Below are 22,500 nucleotides of genomic sequence, written 5' to 3'. Positions count from 1 at the left end.
ACCCTGAACCCTTTCTCTCTCATCTCAGTCCTTTTAAAAGAGAATCTAACACCACAAAGCAAACTCCTATTCGATCTAACTCCCTTCCTGTGCTTTCTCCTCCTTCAGAATTCCTCTCTATCCTCTCTTTTCCTTTTGATCTTGTTTACAGCATCGTAACACCCCTTTTTCCCTCTCAATTCCATCTACAGACAATCTAACACCACTAAATCCACTCACATATACTCAAACACCTTCTGTCTCATCTTAATCCCTTTCATGTAGCATCTAACCCCCTTCTTCTCCTTCCCCTCAGGCTCTGCTCTCGCTCCTGGACGGCGGCAGCACATACAAGAACGCTTTCAGTAGCACAATGAACTCCTTCCGCAGTAAGCCAACTACCCCCGGCGGCATGGTCTTCATCAGCGAGTGGGGATCATCCAGGCACGCCGCTAACGCCGCCTTCCTAGGCCTCTTCGTGAGTGTGGGGGGGAGGGGAGGAGAGGGGATTGTGAACGGAAGGGAGGAAAGGGCTAAAGGGGAGGGAATGTCAGGGTTGTGTTAGGGGAAGGTGAGGTGAGAGGGAAAGGGAGTTGGGGGAGAGAAAGGATGGAGAAGGGGGAAGAAAAAGGTGAAGGAAGGGGTGAATGGGGGAGAGGAAAGAAGGAGAAGGAATGGGAAGAGTGGGAGAGAAGGGAAGGAAAGGGGGAAGGAGGAAAATCTTATCCTAACTAACCTTAACTTTAACTAATCCAACTTCATCCTAACATAACATAACATAATATAACCTCTCTACACCAGGTGAGAGGAGAGGGAAAGGGAGTTGGGGAAGAGGTGGAAGGAAATGGGGGAGAGAAAGGATGGAAAAAGGGGAAGGAAAAGGTGGAGGGAAAGGAAGGAAGGGGTGAAGAGGGGAGAGGGAAGAAGGGGAGGGAATGGAGAGAAGGGGAGAGAAAGGATGGAGAGAAAGGATGGAGAGAAGGGAAGGAAGGGGGAAGGAGGAAAATCTTATCCTAACTTACCTAAACTTTAACTAACCTAACTTCATCCTAACCTAACCTAACCTAACCTCACTACACTACATTTCTTTTCCTTACGCCCTCGTCTGCCTAACCAACAGGAAGAGAGAAAAATCTTATACTAACTAACCTAAGTTCATCCTAACCTAACCTAACCTAACCTAACTTTAACTAACCTAAGTTCATCCTAACCTAACCTAACCTAACCTAACCTAACTTTAACTAACCTAAGTTCATCCTAACCTAACCTAACCTAACCTAACCTAACCTCACCACATCTCACTCCCTCATACCCTCGTCCCTCCCCGCGCTGACAGGCCAACAAGATCGGGGTAGACGCAAGCACCAACTACAACTTCGGCAAGGGACAGATCGATTACCTCCTGGGCACAAACACCGGCCGCTCCTTCGTCGTGGGATACGGCAGTGGACCGGAGAGGCCACACCACCGCTCCAGGTAAGGCCAGGTGAAGCTGTGTGGAGGGGGGGAGGTAAGGGAAGGGAGGTGAAGGGTAAGAAAGGGAGAGTGAAAGGAAAGAAAAAGAATGAAAAGGAAGAAAAAGAAGAGAAGATTAGAAAGAAGAGATTGGGAAAAACGTAGATGAAAAGAGAAAATGGAGAAGAAATGGAGGAAAAATTAAGTAGGAAAGTGCAGCAAAGGAGAGGAATGGAGAGGAGAAAGAAGATAGGGAAAGGAGGAATTGAAGGAGAAAGAGAGGTGTGGAAGGGAGAATGTAGGAGGAAGAAGAAGGGAGATAAAGAAGGGGATGAAAGTGTAAAAAAGGGAAAATAAAACTAAACTGAGAAAATGGAAAAGGAAAGTGACTAACCTCTCTCTCTCTCTCTCTCTCTCTCTCTCTCTCTCTCTCTCTCTCTCTCGTTCACTCTTTTCTTTCTTTCTTTCTCATTTTTAAACTTCTTCCTTTTCTTCTAATCGTTTTCTCTCTTTATCGCCTTTCTTTTCAACCTCTCTCTCTCTCTCTCTCTCTCTCTCTCTCTCTCTCTCTCTCTCTCTCTCTCTCTCTCTCTCTCTCTCTCTCTCTCTCTCTGGTTCACTCTTTCCTTTCCCTTTTCTTTCTCATTTTTAAACTTCTTCCTTTTCTTCTAATCATCTTCCCTCTTTATTATCTTTCTTTTCAACCTGTTTCTTTTCTTTCTTATCTTATCATCTCTCTCTCTCTCTCTCTCTCTCTCTCTCTCTCTCTCTCTCTCTCTCTCTCTCTCTCTCTCTCTCTCTCTCTCTCTCTCTCTCTCTCTCTCTCTCTCTTTCTCTCTCTCTTTTTCCCCCCCAGCTCCTGCCCTGACATGCCCGAGTACTGTGACGGAAATTGGGCCCTTAGCCAATCTGGTCCCAACCCTCAAACCCTCTATGGCGCCCTCGTTGGTGGACCAGGGCAGGTTAGTACAGTCACCCCTTACGTATGAGGCTCCTGATGTTTTCTATGATGTTTGTGAATGTTTCAGGTTAGTACAGTCACCCCTTACATATGAGGTTCTTGATGTTTTCTATGGTGTTTGTGAATGTTTAAGGTTAGTACAGTCACCCCTTAAATATGAAGTTCTTGATGTTTTCTATGGTGTTTGTGAATGTTTAAGGTTAGTACAGTCACCCCTTACATATGAAGTTCTTGATGTTTTCTATGGTGTTTGTGAATGTTTTAGGTTAGTACAGTCACCCCTTAAATATGAAGTTCTTGATGTTTTCTATGGTGTTTGTGAATGTTTAAGGTTAGTACAGTCACCCCTTAAATATGAAGTTCTTGATGTTTTCTATGGTGTTTGTGAATGTTTAAGGTTAGTACAGTCACCCCTTACATATGAAGTTCTTGATGTTTTCTATGGTGTTTGTGAATGTTTTAGGTTAGTACAGTCACCCCTTAAATATGAAGTTCTTGATGTTTTCTATGGTGTTTGTGAATGGTTTATCTTCTATATACACTACGTTAAAGAGTTGGGGAGTTAGTGATATGGTTAGTTTATTTGATTTTAGTTATTTATGAAGGTACAGACATTAAGATAGCTACCCCTTGAAAATGAGTTTAGTACGCGTTTTCTCTGAATCTTTACAAACACGTTCTGAACAGGATTTAAACGGAAGACTTCTTTAATAATCTCTGAGCTTGTATTTTATTAGGTTTTCGTTAGATTTAGTAATTTAATAAAGCATAGCGATATAAGACAACCTCCCTTTATAAGAAGTTACTATACGTTTACTATTATTTATAAAGACACGTTCTGAACAGGATATAGACAGAAGACTTCTTTAATAATCTCTGGCCTTGTATTTTATTAGTTTTTCGTTAGATTTAGTAAGTTAATAAGGCATAGCGATATAAGACAGCCTTCCCTTATAAAAAAAATCACTTTATTATTTCTCTGACCTATTAAGACACGTTCAATACAGGATTTAAATGATGGAAAACCTCATTCATTTTCCATCTCACTTTTTTTAGTATATCCTCGTTAGATTTAGTAAGTCAGTAAGGCATAGCGATATAAGACAGCCTTCCCTTACAAAAAAATCACTTTATTATTTCTCTGACCCATTAAGACACGTTCAATACAGGTTTTAAATGATGGAAAACCTTATTCATTGTCTATCTCACATATTTTAGTATATCCTCGTTAGATTTAGTAAGTTAATAAGGCATAGCAATATAAGACAGCCTCCCCTTGTAAAGAAATCACTATACAATTTCTCTGACCTATTAAGACACGTTCAATACAGGTTTTAAATGATGGAAAACCTTATTCATTGTCTATCTCACATATTTTAGTATATCCTCGTTAGATTTAGTAAGTCAGTAAGGCATAGCGATATAAGACAGCCTTCCCTTATAAAGAAATCACTATACAATTTCCCTGACCTATTAAGACACGTTCAATACAGGATTTAAATGATGGAAAACCTTATTCATTGTCTATCTCACATATTTTAGTATATCCTCGTTAGATTTAGTAAGTTAATAAGGCATAGCAATATAAGACAGCCTTCCCTTATAAAGAAATCACTATACAATTTCTCTGACCTATTAAGACACGTTCAGTACAGGATTTAAATGATGGAAAACCTTATTAATTTCCTACCTCACTTTTTTTTTAGTATATGATCGTGTGTTTGAGGTTTATTAATACATTTGTAGCTTCTCTATTACCTGTTCAAATCATATACGTTAATGTACCTGGGCTAATTCTGATACTTAACACCTGTATGTCATTTTAAATAGGAGTTTGCATAAGTGTATGTTATTTAATTAGTTTGTTCGTTTGTACCTATTTTTTTCTTTAACTGATATATATTAATTTTGTCTTTCTTCTTTTCTCCCATTTTTTTTCTTTCTGTCTGTCTATCTATCTATCTTTCTCTTTATTTCCTATTCTCTCTCTCTCTCTCTCTCTCTCTCTCTCTCTCTCTCTCTCTCTCTCTCTCTCTCTCTCTGACTTACTCTTTTCTCTCTCTTTTCTTTCTCGCTTTCAAAATTCATTCTTTACTTTCTTAATCGTTTTCTCTCTTCATTCCTTTTCTTTTCTCTCTCTCTCTCTCTCTCTCTCTCTCTCTCTCTCTCTCTCTCTCTCTCTCTCTCTCTGGTTCACTCTTTTCTTTCCCTCTCTTTTCTTTCTGACTTTTCAAACTCCATTCTTTCCTTTCATTCCGTTTTCTTTTCAACCTGTTTCTTTACCTCTCTCTCTCTCTCTCTCTCTCTCTCTCTCTCTCTCTCTCTCTCTCTCTCAACAGGACGGTAGCTACAATGATGACAGAAATGACTATGTGAAGAACGAGGTCGCTTGTGATTATAACGCGGCCTTCACCGGAGCTCTCGCCGCCCTGGTCTAGTCCGGATAAGCGGGGCAGCCTGTCCGGATAACTGAGGGCCCGTCTTTCTCGCTTATCCGGATTTGAGAGATGGTATGGTTAATGAAAGATCGTTCCGGATAATTGAGGGTCCTTTTTTCGTTTATCCGGATTAAAGAGAATTGGTTCGGATAGCTGAGTGACTTATTGTTTGTTTATCCGGTTTAAAGAGACGATCCGGATATATGAAGAGGGGACTAAGGTGAATTTTCTCAGTAATCCGGATAAATGAAGGGATGATTGATGGTTTTATTCAGTTAGAGAAAGACGATCCGGATAAAGGAATAAGGGATTAAGGGTCATTTTCTCAGTAATCCGGATAAATAAAGGACTAATTGATGGTTTTATTCAGCTATCCGGACTAGAGAGAGACGATCCGGATAAAGGAAGAAGGGATTTAAGCTAATTTTTCAGATATCCGGATAAAGGAATGGGAGATTTAGGGTGATTTCTCAGTTATCCGGACGAACGAGATCGGCTCCGGATAAACGATAAGGAACCTCGAGTATGAATATCCGATTAAAACACCAAATAATCTTAAATGTTTCGATTGAAGACGTAAATAAATGCAAAATAAATAAAAATAAATAAAAATGTGTGTTTCAATTACTTTTGGGGAACAGGTTACCGAGTGGTCAAGCTAAGCATTACTACTACTACTACTACTACTACTACTGCTACTACTACTACTACTACTACTACTACTACTACCATAATCTAAGAAAGCGTCTGATATTTAAGGGTAACTTGCTAAGACAGAGAGAGAGAGAGAGTGAGAGAGAGAGAGAGAGAAAAGGAAAGAGAAAAGCAAAGAAAGGAGAAAAGAAAAATAAAAGATAAAAATAATGATAGGTTAACAATAATAAAGAAAAGAGAAAGAAAGAAAGGGAAAAAGAAAGAGAATTAGAAGAAAAAAGGTGCGAGAGAGAGAGAGAGAGAGAGAGAATAACTAAAACAGCAAATATCGTGAAAAGGGTTTAGTTTTGATAGAAAGGCAGGAGGAGGAGGAGGAGGAGGAGAAGGAGGAGGAGGAGGAGGAGGAGGAAGAGGAGGAGGAGGAGGATATGGACTTTAATCAGCCTTGGGTACAGCTGTCCAATCACACCTTCAAATATTCCAATGCGAGATTATTATTATTATTATTATTATTATTATTATTATTATTATTATTATTATTATTATTATTATTATTATTATTATTATTATTATTATTATTATTATTATTATTATTATTGTCATTCTCTTTCTTCTTCTTTTCTTCTTCTTGACTAGTTTTGGTTATTTTTATTGATTATTCGTCTAATACGATTTATCTATTACTTGTGTTGAAGTATAAGCAATGATAATATTAATAATAATAATAATAATAATAATAATAATAATAATAATAATAATAATAGGACACAATGATACTTAAAATATTGATGATTCTACTACTAAAACTACTACCACTACTACTGCTACTACTACTACTACTACTACTATTACTACTACTACCACTACCATCACTACTACTACTACTACTTCTACAGCTAAATAATAACAATAACCATAACAAAAAACACAACCACCATAACCACCAAAACCATAACCAAAATCACCACCAAAATTGAAAAAAAAAAAAAAAAAGTAATTAAAACCGACAACCAAAACTACCTGTGATATCTATGCTATCCTTAAGGCATCTCACCTCTACATGCGTTGCTCAGTGGGGGGGGGGGGGGAGGTGAACGATGGCCAGGTGATAGGGTACGAAGGGGTTACACCTGGGGAAGCATGGACCAATCAGCGACAGGTGAGAGTAAATATTAAAAAGGTCCCACGAGAAATAGTGTTGGGTCCGCTGATATATCTTTTTCGAGGGTGTTTCGAGAGGGTTTTGGGAGGCTTGACCTGGGTTTGTTGAGGTCAAGGCAGAGAGAGGTGGAATTAGAACCTTTACCGGGCCAGGATGGAGTATACTAACACCAAACAGAGAACCAAGTGGAGAGGTGGAATTATAACCCTTGCCGGGGCAGGATGGAGTACACTAACACCAGACAGAGAACCAGGTGGAGAGGTGGAATTATAACCTTTACCGGAGCAGGATGGAGTACACTAACACCAGACAGAGAACCAAGTGGAGAGGTGGAATTGGAACCTTTACCGGGGCAGGATGGAGAACACTAACACCAGACAGAGAACCAAGTGGAGAGGTGGAATTATAACCTTTACCAGAGCAGGATGGAGTACACTAACACCAGACAGAGAACCAGGTGGAGAGGTGGAATTATAACATTTACCGGAGCAGGATGGAGTACACTAACACCAGACAGAGGACCAGGTGGAGAGGTGGAATTATAACTTTTACCGGGGCAGGATGGAGTACACTAACAACAGACAGAGGACCAGGTGGAGAGGTGGAATTATAACCCTTGCCGGGGCAGGATGGAGTACACTAACACCAGACAGAGGACCAGGTGGAGAGGTGGAATTATAACTTTTACCGGGGCAGGATGGAGTACACTAACACCAGACAGAGGACTTGGTGGACAGGTGGAATTATAACCTTTACCGGGGCAGGATGGAGTATACTAACATCAGACAGAGGACCAGGTGGAGAGGTGGAATTATAACCTTTACCGGAGCAGGATGGAGTACACTAACAACAGACAGAGGACCAGGTGGAGGGGTGGAATTATAACCTTTACCGGGGCAGGATGGCGTACACTAACACCAGACAGAGGACCAGGTGGAGAGATGGAATTGGAACCTTTACCGGGGCAGGATGGAGTACACAAACACCAGACAGAGAACCAGGTGGAGAGGTGGAATTATAACCTTTACCGGAGCAGGATGGAGTATGCTAACACCAGACAAATAATAACACACTACCAGTTAATAATATAATACCACACCGCCACCACCAGTTAAAAAGTAATACCAAACCAATAACACATGATAAGATAATGATCTCACCCACTGTTGACAAGTTATTGAAAAATGTGAACAAAATCTGCTATCGTGTCGCGTGGTTTTCAAGGTCTGGTGAAAAGGTCGCCGAGTGCAAGGGCGTTGGCAACCACTGCTGAAGATGTAGTTTGACCCTTCTTCTGTACCAAGGGCGTTGGCAACCACTGGTGAAGATGTAGTTTGACCCTTCTTCTGTACCAAGGGCGTTGGCAACCACTGGTGAAGATGTAGTTTGACCCTTCTTCTGTACCATGGGCGTTGGCAACCACTGCTGAAGATGTAGTTTGCCCCTTCTTCTGTACCAAGGGCGTTGGCAACCACTGCTGAAGATGTAGTTTGCCCCTTCTTCTGTACCAAGGGCGTTGGCAACCACTGCTGAAGATGTAGTTTGACCCTTCTTCTGTACCATGGGCGTTGGCAACCACTGCTGAAGATGTAGTTTGCCCCTTCTTCTGTACCATGGGCGTTGGCAACCACTGCTGAAGATGTAGTTTGACCCTTCTTCTGTACCATGGGCGTTGGCAACCACTGCTGAAGATGTAGTTTGCCCCTTCTTCTGTACCATGGGCGTTGGCAACCACTGCTGAAGATGTAGTTTGACCCTTCTTCTGTACCATGGGCGTTGGCAACCACTGCTGAAGATGTACTTTGACCCTTCTTCTGTACCAAGGGCGTTGGCAACCACTGGTGAAGATGTAGTTTAACCCTTCTTCTGTACCATGGGCGTTGGCAACCACTGCTGAAGATGTAGTTTAACCCTTCTTCTGTACAATGAACGTAAAAAAACACTCATGGAAACTCGATTAACCTCTTTTTTCGGCCTTTGGATAACTTATATATTTACCTGAGCATTCTGTCTACCTGTGGCATGGACTCTCGAAATGACTTACAAATCTAAGGACGAAGAACTCATATTGTAGTTGTGAATTGTGAGTACGAATGAATGTAGTTGCTAATTCTGAACTTTAGCAATACAATGTCACCGTGAGACACCTTTTTCGTTACCTAAGCTCACGTGACCACTCGTGTTTGTTTGTCTGCTACCTGGTGCCATATTTCCCAGGTCGCGAGCGAATCCACATGCTACCGGAGCGCGAGGTAAACAGTTTCTCTTGATAAGCGGAAAGAACAAATAATGTCACGTATCTTGTTGGTGTGAATGCCTCAAGATGTGACCCCCGAATGCAGGAGTGAAGGGCAAGGTGCAGTGTGGATGTTGCAGCTGTTGTTGGTGAGTCACGTGAGTTTTGTGTGACTGAAAGAATGAAATAGAAAAGAATGAATGTTTTTGTTGTTGTTGATGAGGTACTGAGTGGAGAAATACACGGCTGAATGAAGGAATGATTTTTCAGTCACCGCCGAGTGGCCTTCTGAAGACCACCCATCAACCCGGACTCTAGAAGAAACCGTCCAAGTGAATCAAGAATGAGTTCCGGGCTGCGGCATGAGCCAAGTATAGCTGGCGCCACTATAAAAATTGCCTGCGCCATGACGGGCTTTGGCCGACCACCAGGGCCCTGAAGAAAGCCTACCGCGCTACAGGCGAAGACGTAAAAGAAAAAGAAAAAAAAAGATAAACCGATAAATGAAATCACTTTTACATTATTTTTCACTCCTTTCCGTTTTTTTTTTTTCGTGCATATGTTAACCAGCGCGTGTGAAAGCAGTGACGTCATATGGGAGGGAGGGAGGGGGGAGGGGCCCTCTGGGCACATATAAGGGCGCGGTCGAATCCTTGGAGGTCAGTAGTCCTAGCACCGCCAAGATGAAAGTACTCCTGCTGCTATTCGCTCTCTATCAATCAGGTAATGTATTAATTGAGGTTGTCCAAATTCCTTCTGCAAAAGTTAACTAGTATCTTCATTCCTTCATCCCATCCGCTGGTAAACTCTACAACAGCCTTCCTTTGTCGGTATTTCCTCCTGCCAATGACTTGAACGCTTTCACGAGGGGAGTATCAAGCTGTCCAAATCCCTTCTGCAAGAGTTAACCATCATCTTCATTCCTTCATCCCATTCCATTTTAGGAGCAGTGAGTAGCGGGGTTTTTTTCATTATTGTTTCCTTTTTTTTTTTTTTTCCCTTGAACTGTCTCCTTTGCTGTAAAATAAATATAAACCTGCAAAAGCTTCCTCGAGGTTGGGTGTTCTGTATCATCTCCGTCAGTTCTTCCCCTCCTCACGGATGCTCTCCATATACAGGGGCCTTGGCCGCCCTCGTATGGAGTATGCATCTGCTAGACAGGGTAGTGTAAAAGTTTCTTCGTCTCATTAACTCCCCTCATCTTACTAGCAGTTTCTGTCACTTAAATTTCGCCGCATTGATGCCTCTTTTTCTATCTTCTATCGATATTTTTCCGCTGACTGCTCTTCTAAACTTGCTAACTGAATGTCTCCCCCCCACCCCTCCCATCCATTCAGTAACTCATTGATCTGTCCATGCATTAGCTTATCCACCTTTCCATTTATTAACACTTCCATCTGTCTATCTATTAACTTATTCACCTTTCGTAACTTTAAATCAACACATTTCTTTTTTTCGTTCACTAACTTTCCCTTAAAAATAAAATTAAAAGATTCGTTTAGTCACCGCTACAAAGTATAGAGAGCGCCCGCTTTCTTTCCTTCTTTCCCGACTCACTACCTGTCTATCTATCAACTTATCCACCTCTCCACTGATCCACCTGTGCTGCCCTTCCCCAGGGTTCGCCGCGGCCCCAGAGGCCCAGAACATTGCCAACCCTTGCTCTGGATCCGGCTATGCCCAGGTAAGACACACACACACACACACACACACACACACACACACACACACACACACACATCCTCCCACCATCAAAAATTACCCCCTTCCTTTCTTACGACTTCTTACACATCCTACCTTCTTTTATATCCTCTTGCACACATTCTACAGCATCCTATGTATCCTTCACTCCCTCCTTCAGGCCCTGTGCATGTCCTATGTGTTCTACGAGGCCCAGCGGTCCGGCGTGCTGCCCAGTGACCAGCGTGTGACCTGGCGTCAGGACTCTGCTCTCAACGACGGCAGTGATGTGGGGCATGATCTCACCGGCGGCTACTATGATGGTGAGGGGGGAGGAGGAGGAGGGAGAAAAAGAGGGAGGAAAAAGTGAGAAAAACATGACATAAATTCTACTGTATATCCTGTTTTTACACACACACACACACACACACACACACACACACACACACACACGCGCACTTATCACAACGGGCTCTACACCTGTCGTTTCCCACACCTGGTCTTTCTAATTAGTGATAACACAGGTCAGATGGTACGTGGACAGCCAGGTATGCAGGGATGGGGGGGGGGGGGGCTGATAAGGAGGAGAAGAAGAAGGAAGAGGAGGAAAACATAGAAGAAGAGAAGGGACTGGAAGAATAGTAATGGGATAGGAAGATGAAGAATGGTGAGGAAAAGAGTAGAAGTAGAATAGAGAGATGAAGAAAAGATTTTGAATAAGGGAAGTAAAAGAGGAAAGTAGAATGATGGGAGAGGAAGAGGAAGGATGATAAAAGGGGGGGGGGAAGGAGGATAGTTGAGCACGGATGGGTGAGAAGGAAAATGAAAGGAAGGAAAGGAAGAATAACAAAGAGGGTGAGTAAAAGAAAATTAGTGCAGTCCGCCCTATAAAATCTAGAGAGCGCCGCATTTTCCTTCATCCCCACTTCTAAAAAAGAAATATAAACAGAACCTTAGAAATTTGGGGTACTCACTAGGAAAAGTTGATGCTGAGGCTCCCTTCGGACTCTATACCTGTCGCTTCCCACACCTGGTCTTTCTAATTAGTGAAAACACACATCCTTCTTCTTCCTCTTTTTGTTCTCCTTCCCCTTTTCCCGGCAAGATAAAAATTTGTGCAGTCCCCCATAAAAACTTCAGAGAGCGCTACGTTTTCCTTCCTTCCTTTACCACTAACGGCCCCTTCCTTCCCTCACAGCGGGCGACCACGTCAAGTTCGGCTTCCCAATGGCCTTCACCGCCACATTGCTCTCCTGGGGCCTCATAGATTTCGAGTCAGGACACAGTAGCGCGGGTGAGTCAGCGTGAGTCAGTCAGTCAGTGAGGTGAGTCAGTAGCATGATGAATAAGAGGAGTAAGATGATGAGATACAAGAGAGAAGAAAAGGAGGAGGAGGAGGAGAAAAAGGAGAAAGGGAAGGCTAACTATCAAACTCTCTCTAGGACAACTTGACTACGGAAGGGCTGCTGTGAGATGGGCCACCGACTACTTCATCAAATGCCACACCGCCGAGAGGGAGTTCTGGGGGCAGGTCGGCTACGGGGAATCGGACCACGCCTTCTGGGGCCGCCCGGAGGATATGACAATGTCTCGCCCCTCGTATAAGATCGACACTGGCGCCCCTGGTAAGGACTGACGGTGGTGGTGGTGATGGTGATGGTGGTGACGCGTGTTGAAGGTAAGGGTAAAGAAGGAAGAGGAGGAAGAAAAAGAGGAAGAAGAAGACTTAGAAAGAAGAGATGAACTAATAACAGGAAGATATAACAGGAAAGAGAGATGATTCAATAAGAGGGAAAAATTTTAATAGTGTTTTGTTAATATAAATTCTCGATATAAATTCTTTTCACTTTATAGTTTGTTATTTATATTAAGGTTTGTACTCTGCAGCTGGGTTTGGAAAGAATTTTAATATGCATTCTCTCTCTCTCTCTCTCTCTCTCTCTCTCTCTCTCTCTCTCTCTCTCTCTGTCTCTCTCTCTCTCTCTCTCTCTCTCTCTCTCTCTCTCTCTCTCTCTCTCTCTCTCTCTCTCTCTCTCTCTCTCTCTCTCTCTCTCTCTCTCTCTCTCTCTCTCTCTCTCTCTCTCTCTCTCTCTCTCTCTCTCTCTCTCTCTCTCTCTCTAGGATCGGACTTGGCTGGCGAAACTGCTGCTGCCCTCGCCGCCGCTTCCATTGTTTTCAAGGTAAGCTATCTCTCTCTCTCTCTCTCTCTCTCTCTCTCTCTCTCTCTCTCTCTCTCTCTCTCTCTCTCTCTCTCTCTCTCTCTCTCTCTCTCTCTCTCTCTCTCTCTCTCTATCATTTTTTTATTAATTCTTGTTTTTCTTTATTTTTGTTGTCCTTTTAATTTTATGTTGACTGATCATTTTTCTTTCTTCTTCCTCTTTCTTTTCTCCTCCTTCTCTTTTTCCTCTTCCTCTTCTCATCCTCCTCCTCCTTCTCTTCTTTTTCTCTCATCTTTTGTAAGATATGTTATTCTTTTCTCTTTCCTCTTTCTTTCGTCATATTCTCCTCCTCCTCCTCCTCCCTCTCCTCCTCCTCCTTCTCTTCTTCTTCTTTTTCTTTTTTCTTCTTCTTCTTTTTCTTCCTCCTCCTCCTCCTCCTCCTCCTCCTTCTTCTCCTCCTCCTCCTCCTTTTCTTACCCAAACCACTCCATTCCTTTCATTCCCAACCACCACCAAAACCACCCCTCCTCCTCCTCCTCCTCCTCCTCCTCCTCCTCCTCCTCCTGCTCCTCCTCCTCCTCCTCCTGCTCCTCCTCCTCCTCCTACTCCTTCTCCACCTCAGAGCAGTGACAGCGGCTATTCGAACACTCTGCTGACCCACGCCAAGCAGCTCTTCGACTTCGCAGATCAGAACAGAGGACTTTACAGCAACTCAATTCCGGACGCAGCCAACTATTATAAGTAAGGAAAGATATATGGATCCCTTTCATCCCCTTTCGTCCCTTTAACTCCCACTCCCTCTAACTCCAATCACTCCTTCTCCTTCGGTTTCTGGAGTGGATACGAGGATGAGCTGTGGCCTACTCCGTCTCCTCCTCCTCCTCCTCCTCCTCCTCCTCCTCCTCCTCCTCCTCCTCTCTCTCTCACTCTCTCTCGCTCTCGCACACCCTCACTCTCTCTCTCTCTCACACTCTCTCTCTCGCACTCTCTCTCTCTCTCTCTCTCTCTCTCTCTCTCTCTCTCTCTCTCTCTCTCTCTCTCTCTCTCTCTCTCTCTCTCTCTCTCTCTCTCTCTCTCTCTCTCTCTCTCTCTCTCTCTCTCTCTCTCTCTCTCTCTCTCTCTCTCTCTCTCTCTCTCTCTCTCTCTCTCTCTCTCTCTCTCTCTCTCTCTCTCTCTCTCTCTCTCTCTCTCTCTCTCTCTCTCTCTCTCTCTCTCTCTCTCTCTCTCTCTCTCTCTCTCTCTCTCTCCACTATCTCACACTCCCTCTCACTCCCTCTCCTCCTCCTCCTTTTCCTCCTCCTCCTCTCTCTTTCATCCCGCTCTCTCTACTAACTCACACTCCGTCTCCTCCTCCTCCTCCTTTCACTCCCTTCCCACACTCCCTCTCCCTTTCATCCCTCTCTCTCCTCACGAACTCCCACTCCCTCCCACTCACTCCCTCTCCCTCAGTTCCTGGAGTGGGTACAATGACGAGCTGGTCTGGGCGGCGACGTGGCTGTACCGCGCTACTAACGATAACTCCTACCTCGACAAGGCCAAGAATTATTGGGATGAGTTCGGAATCCAATACTCCTCCGAGTTCTCGTGGGACAACAAGGCCGTCGGCGTGCAGGTGTGTGGGAGGGAGAGAGAAAAGCACGGGACAGGTGTGTGAAAGAGAGAGAAAGAGAGAGGTTCAGTACATAGATTTACACAGATGGCGGAGAACCATGGCATGAAGACGAGAAAGATGGGAATGGAAATGAAAATGAAGGAAAAAAGAAAGAAAAGAGAGAGAGAGAGAGAGAGAGAGAGAGAGAGAGAGAGAGAGAGAGAGAGAGAGAGAGAGAGAGAGAGAGAGAGAGAGAGAGAGAGAGAGAGAGAGAGAGAGAGAGAATTTAACACCACTGAATCCACTCACATACATTCAAATACCTTCCCTCTGCATCCTAATCTCTTTAAAAGCTATCTAATCCCCTTCCCATGTGTTCCCCCTCAGGCACCTCTCTCTTCACTCCCCTGCCTTTCAATCTCACTCACAGAATTCCAACACCTTATCTTCCTTCTCAGCCCAATACAAAGAGAATCTAACACCCCAACACCATTTCAAACCTCATGTAACACCCTTCCTGTGCCTTCTCCTCCATCTTGCTCCGATCTTCACTTTCCTTTCATTTAATCCTATTCACAGCATCTCAACACACTTTTTTCCCTCTCAATTCCATCAAGAGACGAGCTAACACCACTGAATCCACTCACACATACTCAAAATCCTTCTTCCCCGCCTTAATCCCCTTCACATAGCATCCAACCCTCTTCCCCCTTCTTTAGGCGCTGCTCTCTTTTCTGTTATCCTTTTGTACCCATTCACAAGATTCGAACAGTTTATATTCCCTTCCAATCCTTTTACAACACTATCTAACACCCCTTAACAGTTTCATATAGCATCCAACCCCCTTCTTCAGGCCTTGCTCTCCCCTTAACTCGTATTTTCGTATTTTCTAACCCCCTTAACTCGTATTTTTGTATTTCCTAACATCCTTAAATCGTAATTTCTGACCCCCTTCTTCAGGCCTTGCTCTCCCTCGTGGACGGCGGCAGCACCTACACCAGCGCCCTCAGCAGCTCCCTCGCATATGTCCGGACAAGTTACCCCTACACCCCCGGCGGCATGATCTTTATGACTGAATGGGGTTCCGCAAGAGCCGCCGCCAACTTCGCCTTCCTGGCCCTCGTCGTGAGTATGAGGAGGAGGGGGGGAGTGGAGGGGAAGGGGGGAAGGGAGGGGAGGCAGGGGAAGAGGAGGGAGGAGGGAGGGAAAGGAAGAAGAGGGGGAAAGGAAGAGAAGGTAGGAGGGAAAGAGGAAGAAGAAGAGCAAGAGGGGAAGAGAGGAAGAGGCAATAGGAGGAAGGGGGGGAAAGAGGAGGGAAGAGGAGTGGGGTAGAGAAATGGGGGAGGGAGCCTAACCTAACCTAAGAGGAAGGAGGAAGAGAGGAGGAGAAGAGAGGAAGAGGAGGAGTGGGGTAGAGAAATGGGGGTACCTAACTTAACCTAACACAAGAGGAAGGAGGAAGAGGAAGAGGAAGAGAGGAAGAGGAGGAGTTCGAAAGAGAAGGAAGCTAACCTAACATAAGAGGAAAGAGGAAGAGGAAGAGGAGGAAGAGAAGAAGAGGAGGAGTTCGATGGAGGAGGAGCCTAAACTAAGATAAGAGGAAGGAGGAAGAAGAAGAGGGGGAGGAGAAGAGGATGAGGAGGAATTCGATAGAAAAGGAGGCTCAACTAAGGAAGGAAGGAGGGAAGAAGGGAAGGAGGAAGAGGAAGAGTAGGGTAGAGAAATGGGTTACCAAACTTAACCTAACCTAACCCATGCATGTCTAACTTAACAACCCCCTCACACCCTCGTCCTCCTAACAGGCTAACCTAACCTAACCTAACCTAACCTCTTCACACCACATCTCACTCCCTCACACCCTCGTCCTCCTAACAGGCTAACCTAACCTAACCTAACCTAACCTCTCCACCCACATCTCACGCCCTCACACCCTCGTCCTACTAACAGGCTAACCTAACCTAACCTAACCTCTCCACCCACATCTCACGCCCTCACACCCTCGTCCTACTAACAGGCTAACCTAACCTAACCTAACCTAACCTCTTCACACCACATCTCACGCCCTCACACCCTCGTCCTCCTAACAGGCTAACCTAACCTAACCTCTCCACACCACATCTCACGCCCTCACACCCTCGTCCTCCTAACAGGCTAACCTAACCTAACCTAACCTCTCCACCCACATCTCACTCCCTCACACCCTCGTCCTCCTAACAGGCTAACCTAACCTAACCTAACCTAACCACACCACCCACATCTCACGCCCTCACACCCTCGTCCTCCTAACAGGCTAACCTAACCTAACCTAACCTCTCCACACCATATCTCACGCCCTCACACCCTCGTCCTCCTAACAGGCTAACCTAACCTAACCTAACCTCTCCACACCACATCTCACTCCCTCACACCCTCGTCCTACTAACAGGCTAACCTAACCTAACCTAACCTCTCTACACAACATCTCACTCCCTCACACCCTCGTCCTACTAACAGGCTAACCTAATCTAACCTAACCTAACCTAACCTAACCTAACCTCTCCACACCACATCTCACTTCCTCACACCCTCGTCCTCCTAACAGGCTAACCTAACCTAACCTAACCTCTCTACACAACATCTCACTCCCTCACACCCTCGTCCTCCTAACAGGCTAACCTAACCTAACCTCTCTACACAACATCTCACTCCCTCACACCCTCGTCCTCCTAACAGGCTAACCTAACCTAACCTAACCTCTCTACACAACATCTCACTCCCTCACACCCTCGTCCTCCTAACAGGCTAACCTAACCTAACCTAACCTCTCTACACAACATCTCACTCCCTCACACCCTCGTCCTACTAACAGGCTAACCTAACCTAACCTAACCTCTCCACACCACTTCTCACGCCCTCACATCCCCGTCCTCCTAACAGGCTAACCTAACCTAACCTAACCTAACCTCTCCACACCACATCTAACGCCCTCACACCCTCGTCCTCCTAACAGGCTAACCTAACCTAACCTAACCTCTCTACACCACATCTCACTCCCTCACACCCTCGCCCTCCTAACAGGCTAACCTAACCTAACCTAACCTAACCTCTCTACACAACATCTCACGCCCTCACACCCTCGTCCTCCTAACAGGCTAACCTAACCTAACCTAACCTAACCTAACCTCTCCACACCACATCTAACGCCTCACACTCCTCGGCTACTCTAGCTAACCTAACCTCTAGGCACCTAACCTCTCTACATCACATCTCACTCCCCTCACCTCGTCCTCCTCCAAACACAGTCCTTCGTGGTGGGGGGGGCAAGCAACTATCCCGGTGGCCGGCGCACTCGCTCCAGGTAAGGGGTGTTATAAGGCTATCCACCACAACTACCGAATTCGGACACAGATATGAACTAAGGAAGGCACAGACACACTGGCCGGTCCTTCGTGGTGGAGATGCTCGTAGGAACCATCCGGTTAGGCCGCACCACCGCTCCAGGTAAGGGGTGTTATAAGGCCTTCACACGACAGTTTTTTTTCCCGCGCGGTAGTTTGGCCGTGCGGGTGTGGGTGGGTGTCTATGAGGAATGTCTTCACACGAGACGGTTTTTTTTCCCGCGCGGTTCGTCTCCGGCAGTGTAAAGAATACTTGTGTGTTTGTCTGTGTTTGCTCGAAATGGAGGACGTAAAGAGAGAATGGAGAGACAGAGAAGTGAAGGAGGAAACGAAGTGTGGAAGGAAGAGTGGAAGAAGAGGAAGAAAGATAAAGAAAGCATAAAGAAAATAAAGAAGGGATGAAAAAGTGAAAAAAGAAAGAAATCCTAAGAATCTGGGAAAGGAAAATGACTAACCTCTCTCTCTCTCTCTCTCTCTCTCTCTCTCTCTCTCTCTCTCTCTCTCTCTCTCTCTCTCTCTCTCTCTCTCTCTCTCTCTCTCTCTCAGCTCCTGCCCAGATATACCCGAGTACTGCGATTCAAACTGGGCCATCACTCAGACTGGAGCCAACCCTCAAACTCTATGGGGAGCCCTCGTCGGTGGACCCGCACAGGTTAGTACAGTCACCCCTGAACTTCCTGACCTTGCAGATAACGTGTCTTTATGAATCACAGGAAACGTATATTGATATCTTGCAAGGGGACGTTGCCTTATATCGCTATACCTCTATAACTAACTAAACCTCACGAAAAGCTGATAAAATACAACCCTAGAGATGATTAAATAGGTCCTCCATTTTAGATCCTTTGGGGTTGATATGTTTGTGTTAGTGTGGGCGAAGATTAGTGTGGTCTACAATAGAATATAAGCTTCCAGACGTCGTTTTTGTGTGTTTTTGTGTTTGTTTGGGATTATTTTTCTTCTATATACATTACGTTAGAGAGTTACGAAGTTAGTAACATAGTAAGTATATTTGATTTTAGTTATGTGATTTTAGTGATGTTAAAATATGAGCTTCCAGACGTCATTTTTGTGTTTCTGTGTTTGTTTGGGATTATTTATCTTCTATATACATTACGTTAGAGAGTTAGGATGTTAGTGATATAGTAAGTATATTTGATTTTAGTTATGTGATTTTAATTATGTTTAAATATGAGCTTCCAAGCGTCATTTTTGTGTGTTTTTGTGTTTGTTTGGGGTTATTTTTCTTCTATATACATTACGTTAGAGAGTTAAGATGTTAGTGATATAGACAGTACATATAATTTTAGTTATTTAAGAGGGTACAGACATTTAAGATAGCTACCCCTTGAAAACTAGTCGAGTATACGTTTTCTCCGACTCTCAAACACGTTATGTACTGGGTTTAAAATGGAAGACCTTTTCAATCATCTCTAGAACTGTATTTTATTAGCTTTTCGTTAGGTTTAGTTAGTTACAGAGGTATGGCGAAATAGAACAACCTCCCTTTGCAAGACGTCAATATACGTTTCCTGTGATTCATAAAGACACGTTCTCTGCAAAATTTAGATGGGAGGCTTTTTTAAATATCCACATCTCTTAAGTATAACATTCTCGTGTATTTATAAGACTCACTGATACCTTCCTAGCTTATACCTGCCCATCCTCACACTAAAATCTACCTGGACTACCTGTATGTTGATTTTAAGGAGTATATGTGTCTGTCTGTCTACTTTGATGTCTGTCTGTCTGTTTAGTAATTTCTTTAACTCACACCACCTCTATCATCTTGTGTGTGTATGTGTGTGTGTGTGTGTGTGTGTGTGTGTGTGTGTGTGTGCGTGTGTGTAATCTTAACTGATATACATTGTTTCTCCCTTCCTTTCTCTCTCTCTCTCTCTCTCTCTCTCTCTCTCTCTCTCTCTCTCTCTCTCTCTCTGTTTCACTCTTTTCTTTCCCTTTTTTTCTTCTCTTTACTTGTTTTTCTTTTCTTTCTTTCTTATCTAATCCTCTCTCTCTCTCTCTCTCTCTCTCTCTCTCTCTCTCTCTCTCTCTCTCTCTCTCTGGTTCACTTTTCTTTTCCTTTTTTCTCTTCTTTCTCACAATTTTCAAACTTTCTTCTTTCTTTTCTTCTACTCTCTCTCTCTCTCTCTCTCTCTCTCTCTCTCTCTCTCTCTCTCTCTCTCTCTCTCTCTCTCTCTCTCTCTCTCTCTCTCTCTCTCTCTCTCTCTCTCTCTCTCTCTCTCTCTCTCTCTCTCTCTCACTCTCTTATCTTTCAACATATTTTTCTTTATTTCTTTCTTATCTAATTATCTCTCTCTCTCTCTCTCTCTCTCTCTCTCTCTCTCTCTCTCTCTCTCTCTCTCTCTCTCTCTCTCTCTCCCAACAGGACGGTAGCTACACGGATGACAGGAACGATTATGTCATGAACGAGGTTGCCTGTGATTACAACGCGGCCTTCACCGCTGCCCTCGCCGCCCTGGTCTAGTCCGGATAAGCGAGGAAGCCCGTCCGGATAACTGAGGGACCTTCATTCTCGCTTATCCGAATTTTAGAGATGGCCCGGTTAACTGAGGGGGGTTTGTTTAGTAATGAGAGATGGTTCCGGATAATTGAGGGTCTTTTTTCGCTTATCCGGACTAATTAGAGATGATCCGGATAACTGAGGGTCCTTTTTTCACTTATCCGGATTAAAGAGAACTGGTTCGGATAACTGAGGGGCTTTCATTCATTTATCCGGACTAAAAAGAGATGATCCGGATAAATGAATGAGGGGTTGACGGTCTTTATTCAGTTATCCGGATTAAAGACAAGATCCGGATAAATGAATGAGGGATTGACGGTCTTTATTCTGTTATCCGGATCAAAGACAAGATCCGGATAAATGAAGGAAAGAAAGGGGGACGATTTCTCAGTTATCCGGAGCAGAGACAAGATCCGGATAAATGAATGAAGGATTGACGGTCTTTATTCAGCTATCCGGATTAAAGACAAGATCCGGATAAATGAAGGAAAGAAAGAGGGACGAGTTCTCAATTATCCGGACTCAAGGCAAGACCCGGATAAATGAAGATGGGATTAAGGGTCGTTTCCCAGTTAACCGGACCATAGACCTAGTCCGGATAAATGAAGGGGTGATTGAGGGCCATTTCTCAGTTATCCGGACCAGTGAGATCGCATCCGGATAATCGATAAAGAACTTGAACTTATTATGCGATTACAAGACCAATTAATTCGAAATGTTTGAACTAAGAAGAAATAAATACAAAATAAATACTAATAATGTGTTTGAATTATTTATTTATTTATGTATTATGTATTTTTTTTATATTAAGGGGGCAAATGCTGTAGCTGTTCGTGGCCTCAGTGCTCATTTCTGTAACATTAGAACTTGAGATAAATGTACTGAGATTGTTGTTGTGTTATATTGGTGAAAATTCATTAACAATAAATTCCTACCTCTTAAATTCCGCCGTCATGTTGCCTCTCTACCTTCTACCGATATTATCACGCTGACTGCTCTTCTGAACTTGCTAGCTACATGCCTCCCCTCCCTTCCCTCCGACGGCCCGCTGCACACGACTCTCTACTCAAGCTCATCCCTATACTGTCCAAATTCCTTATGCAAGAGTTAACCAGCATCTCCATTCTTTCATCCTCTTCACTGGTAAACTCATGAACAGCCGATATTTTCACGCTAACTGCTCTTCTGAACTTACTAACTGCATGCCTCCCCCCTTCCCCCTCCGAAGACCCCGCTGCACACGACTTTCTACTCAAGCTCATCCCTATACTGTCCAAATCCCTTATGCAAGAGTTAACCATGTATGTTCATTCTTTCATCACCTTCACTGGTAAACTCATGAACAGCCGATATTTTCACGCTAACTGCTCTTCTGAACTTGCTAACTACGACTTTCTACTCAAGCTCATCCCTATAATGTTCAAATCCCTTATGCAAGAGTTAACCATGTATGTTCATTCTTTCATCCCCTTCACTGGTAAACTCATGAACAGCCGATATTTTTACGCTAACTGCTCTTCTGAACTTACTAACTGCATGCCTCCCCCCTTCCCCCTCCGACGACCCCGCTGCACACGACTTTCTACTCAAGCTCATCCCTATGCTGTCCAAATCCCTTATGCAAGAGTTAACCAGCATCTTCATTCTTTCATCCTCTTCACTGGTAAACTCATGAACAGCCGATATTTTCACGCTAACTGCTCTTCTGAACTTACTAACTGCATGCCTCCCCCCTTCCCCCTCCGACGGCCCCGCTGCACACGACTTTTCTACTCAAGCTCATCCCTATACTGTCCAAATCCCTTATGCAAGAGTTAACCAGCATCTTCATTCTTTCATCACCTTCACTGGTAAACTCATAAACAGCCTCCCTTCATCTGTATTTCCTCCTGCCTATGACTTGAACTCTTTCACGAGGAGAGTACCCAGACACGTCTCCCCCCGAAATTGACCTCTTTTTTGGCCACTCCTCTGAGCTCATTTTTATAATGGGATTTTTTTTTGCGCTTGACCTGTTTCCTTTACTGTAAAAAAGATATTGAAGTAGAAAGTGCACACAAAAGAATCAATCAATAAGTGAGGGCACGCGAAGGGAGGCGCATTGCTTCGCCCACCCAACGAAGTAAAGAAACCAATAAATAAGAATACACTAGAAGAATATTAATAGATAGATAATTGAATAAATGAATTAGGAAATATGATTGTTATCCATTTCTTCCTCTTCTTCTTCCTCCTCCTCCTCCCCCTCCTCCTTTTCCTCTTCTTCTTCTACCTCCTCCTCCTC

The 22,500-nt window shown here is 44.0% G+C and overlaps 1 protein-coding gene and 3 long non-coding RNA genes across 7 annotated transcripts in view; 3 read left to right on the top strand and 1 right to left on the bottom strand.

The window, feature by feature from the left end:
• Positions 1-15,662, top strand: part of LOC126992936 (uncharacterized) — a 25,725-nt gene extending 10,063 nt beyond the window's left edge. Inside the window, exons 9-22 of the mRNA XM_050851770.1 lie at positions 296-457; positions 1,316-1,455; positions 2,291-2,396; positions 4,735-4,832; positions 6,684-6,748; positions 9,456-9,608; positions 10,505-10,569; positions 10,747-10,888; positions 11,764-11,859; positions 12,008-12,190; positions 12,687-12,745; positions 13,347-13,465; positions 14,174-14,336; positions 15,276-15,662. Of these exons, the coding sequence (XP_050707727.1) occupies positions 296-457; positions 1,316-1,455; positions 2,291-2,396; positions 4,735-4,832; positions 6,684-6,748; positions 9,456-9,608; positions 10,505-10,569; positions 10,747-10,888; positions 11,764-11,859; positions 12,008-12,190; positions 12,687-12,745; positions 13,347-13,465; positions 14,174-14,336; positions 15,276-15,647 (1,923 nt within the window). The 3' untranslated portion in view covers positions 15,648-15,662. The remainder of the gene's footprint in view (positions 1-295; positions 458-1,315; positions 1,456-2,290; positions 2,397-4,734; positions 4,833-6,683; positions 6,749-9,455; positions 9,609-10,504; positions 10,570-10,746; positions 10,889-11,763; positions 11,860-12,007; positions 12,191-12,686; positions 12,746-13,346; positions 13,466-14,173; positions 14,337-15,275) is intronic.
• LOC126992939 (uncharacterized) lies at positions 3,608-4,730 on the top strand. The gene is made up of 2 exons (XR_007747179.1): positions 3,608-3,726; positions 3,889-4,730. It is a non-coding gene; the product is annotated as an uncharacterized LOC126992939 (long non-coding RNA).
• Positions 15,663-16,280: 618 nt separating the features above from the next.
• On the bottom strand, positions 16,281-17,456 carry LOC126992938 (uncharacterized). Of its 4 annotated transcripts, none has more exons than XR_007747175.1 (4): positions 17,394-17,456; positions 16,908-17,184; positions 16,679-16,814; positions 16,281-16,486 (listed from the first exon to the last, which is right to left on the bottom strand). It is a non-coding gene; the product is annotated as an uncharacterized LOC126992938 (long non-coding RNA). The 4 variants fall into 4 exon arrangements; XR_007747176.1 differs by having other exon boundaries at positions 16,689-16,814; XR_007747177.1 differs by having other exon boundaries at positions 16,281-16,481; positions 16,694-16,814.
• Positions 17,457-17,760: 304 nt separating this feature from the next.
• LOC126992937 (uncharacterized) lies at positions 17,761-20,975 on the top strand. Its single transcript, XR_007747173.1, has 3 exons — positions 17,761-17,795; positions 18,239-18,344; positions 20,082-20,975. It is a non-coding gene; the product is annotated as an uncharacterized LOC126992937 (long non-coding RNA).
• The last annotated feature ends 1,525 nt before the right edge of the window (positions 20,976-22,500 follow it).

Source organism: Eriocheir sinensis, unplaced genomic scaffold (genome assembly GCF_024679095.1).
Source record: "Eriocheir sinensis breed Jianghai 21 unplaced genomic scaffold, ASM2467909v1 Scaffold527, whole genome shotgun sequence".
In the NCBI taxonomy this organism is placed as follows: domain Eukaryota; kingdom Metazoa; phylum Arthropoda; class Malacostraca; order Decapoda; family Varunidae; genus Eriocheir; species Eriocheir sinensis.
This window is presented reverse-complemented; position numbering and strand designations above follow the sequence as displayed.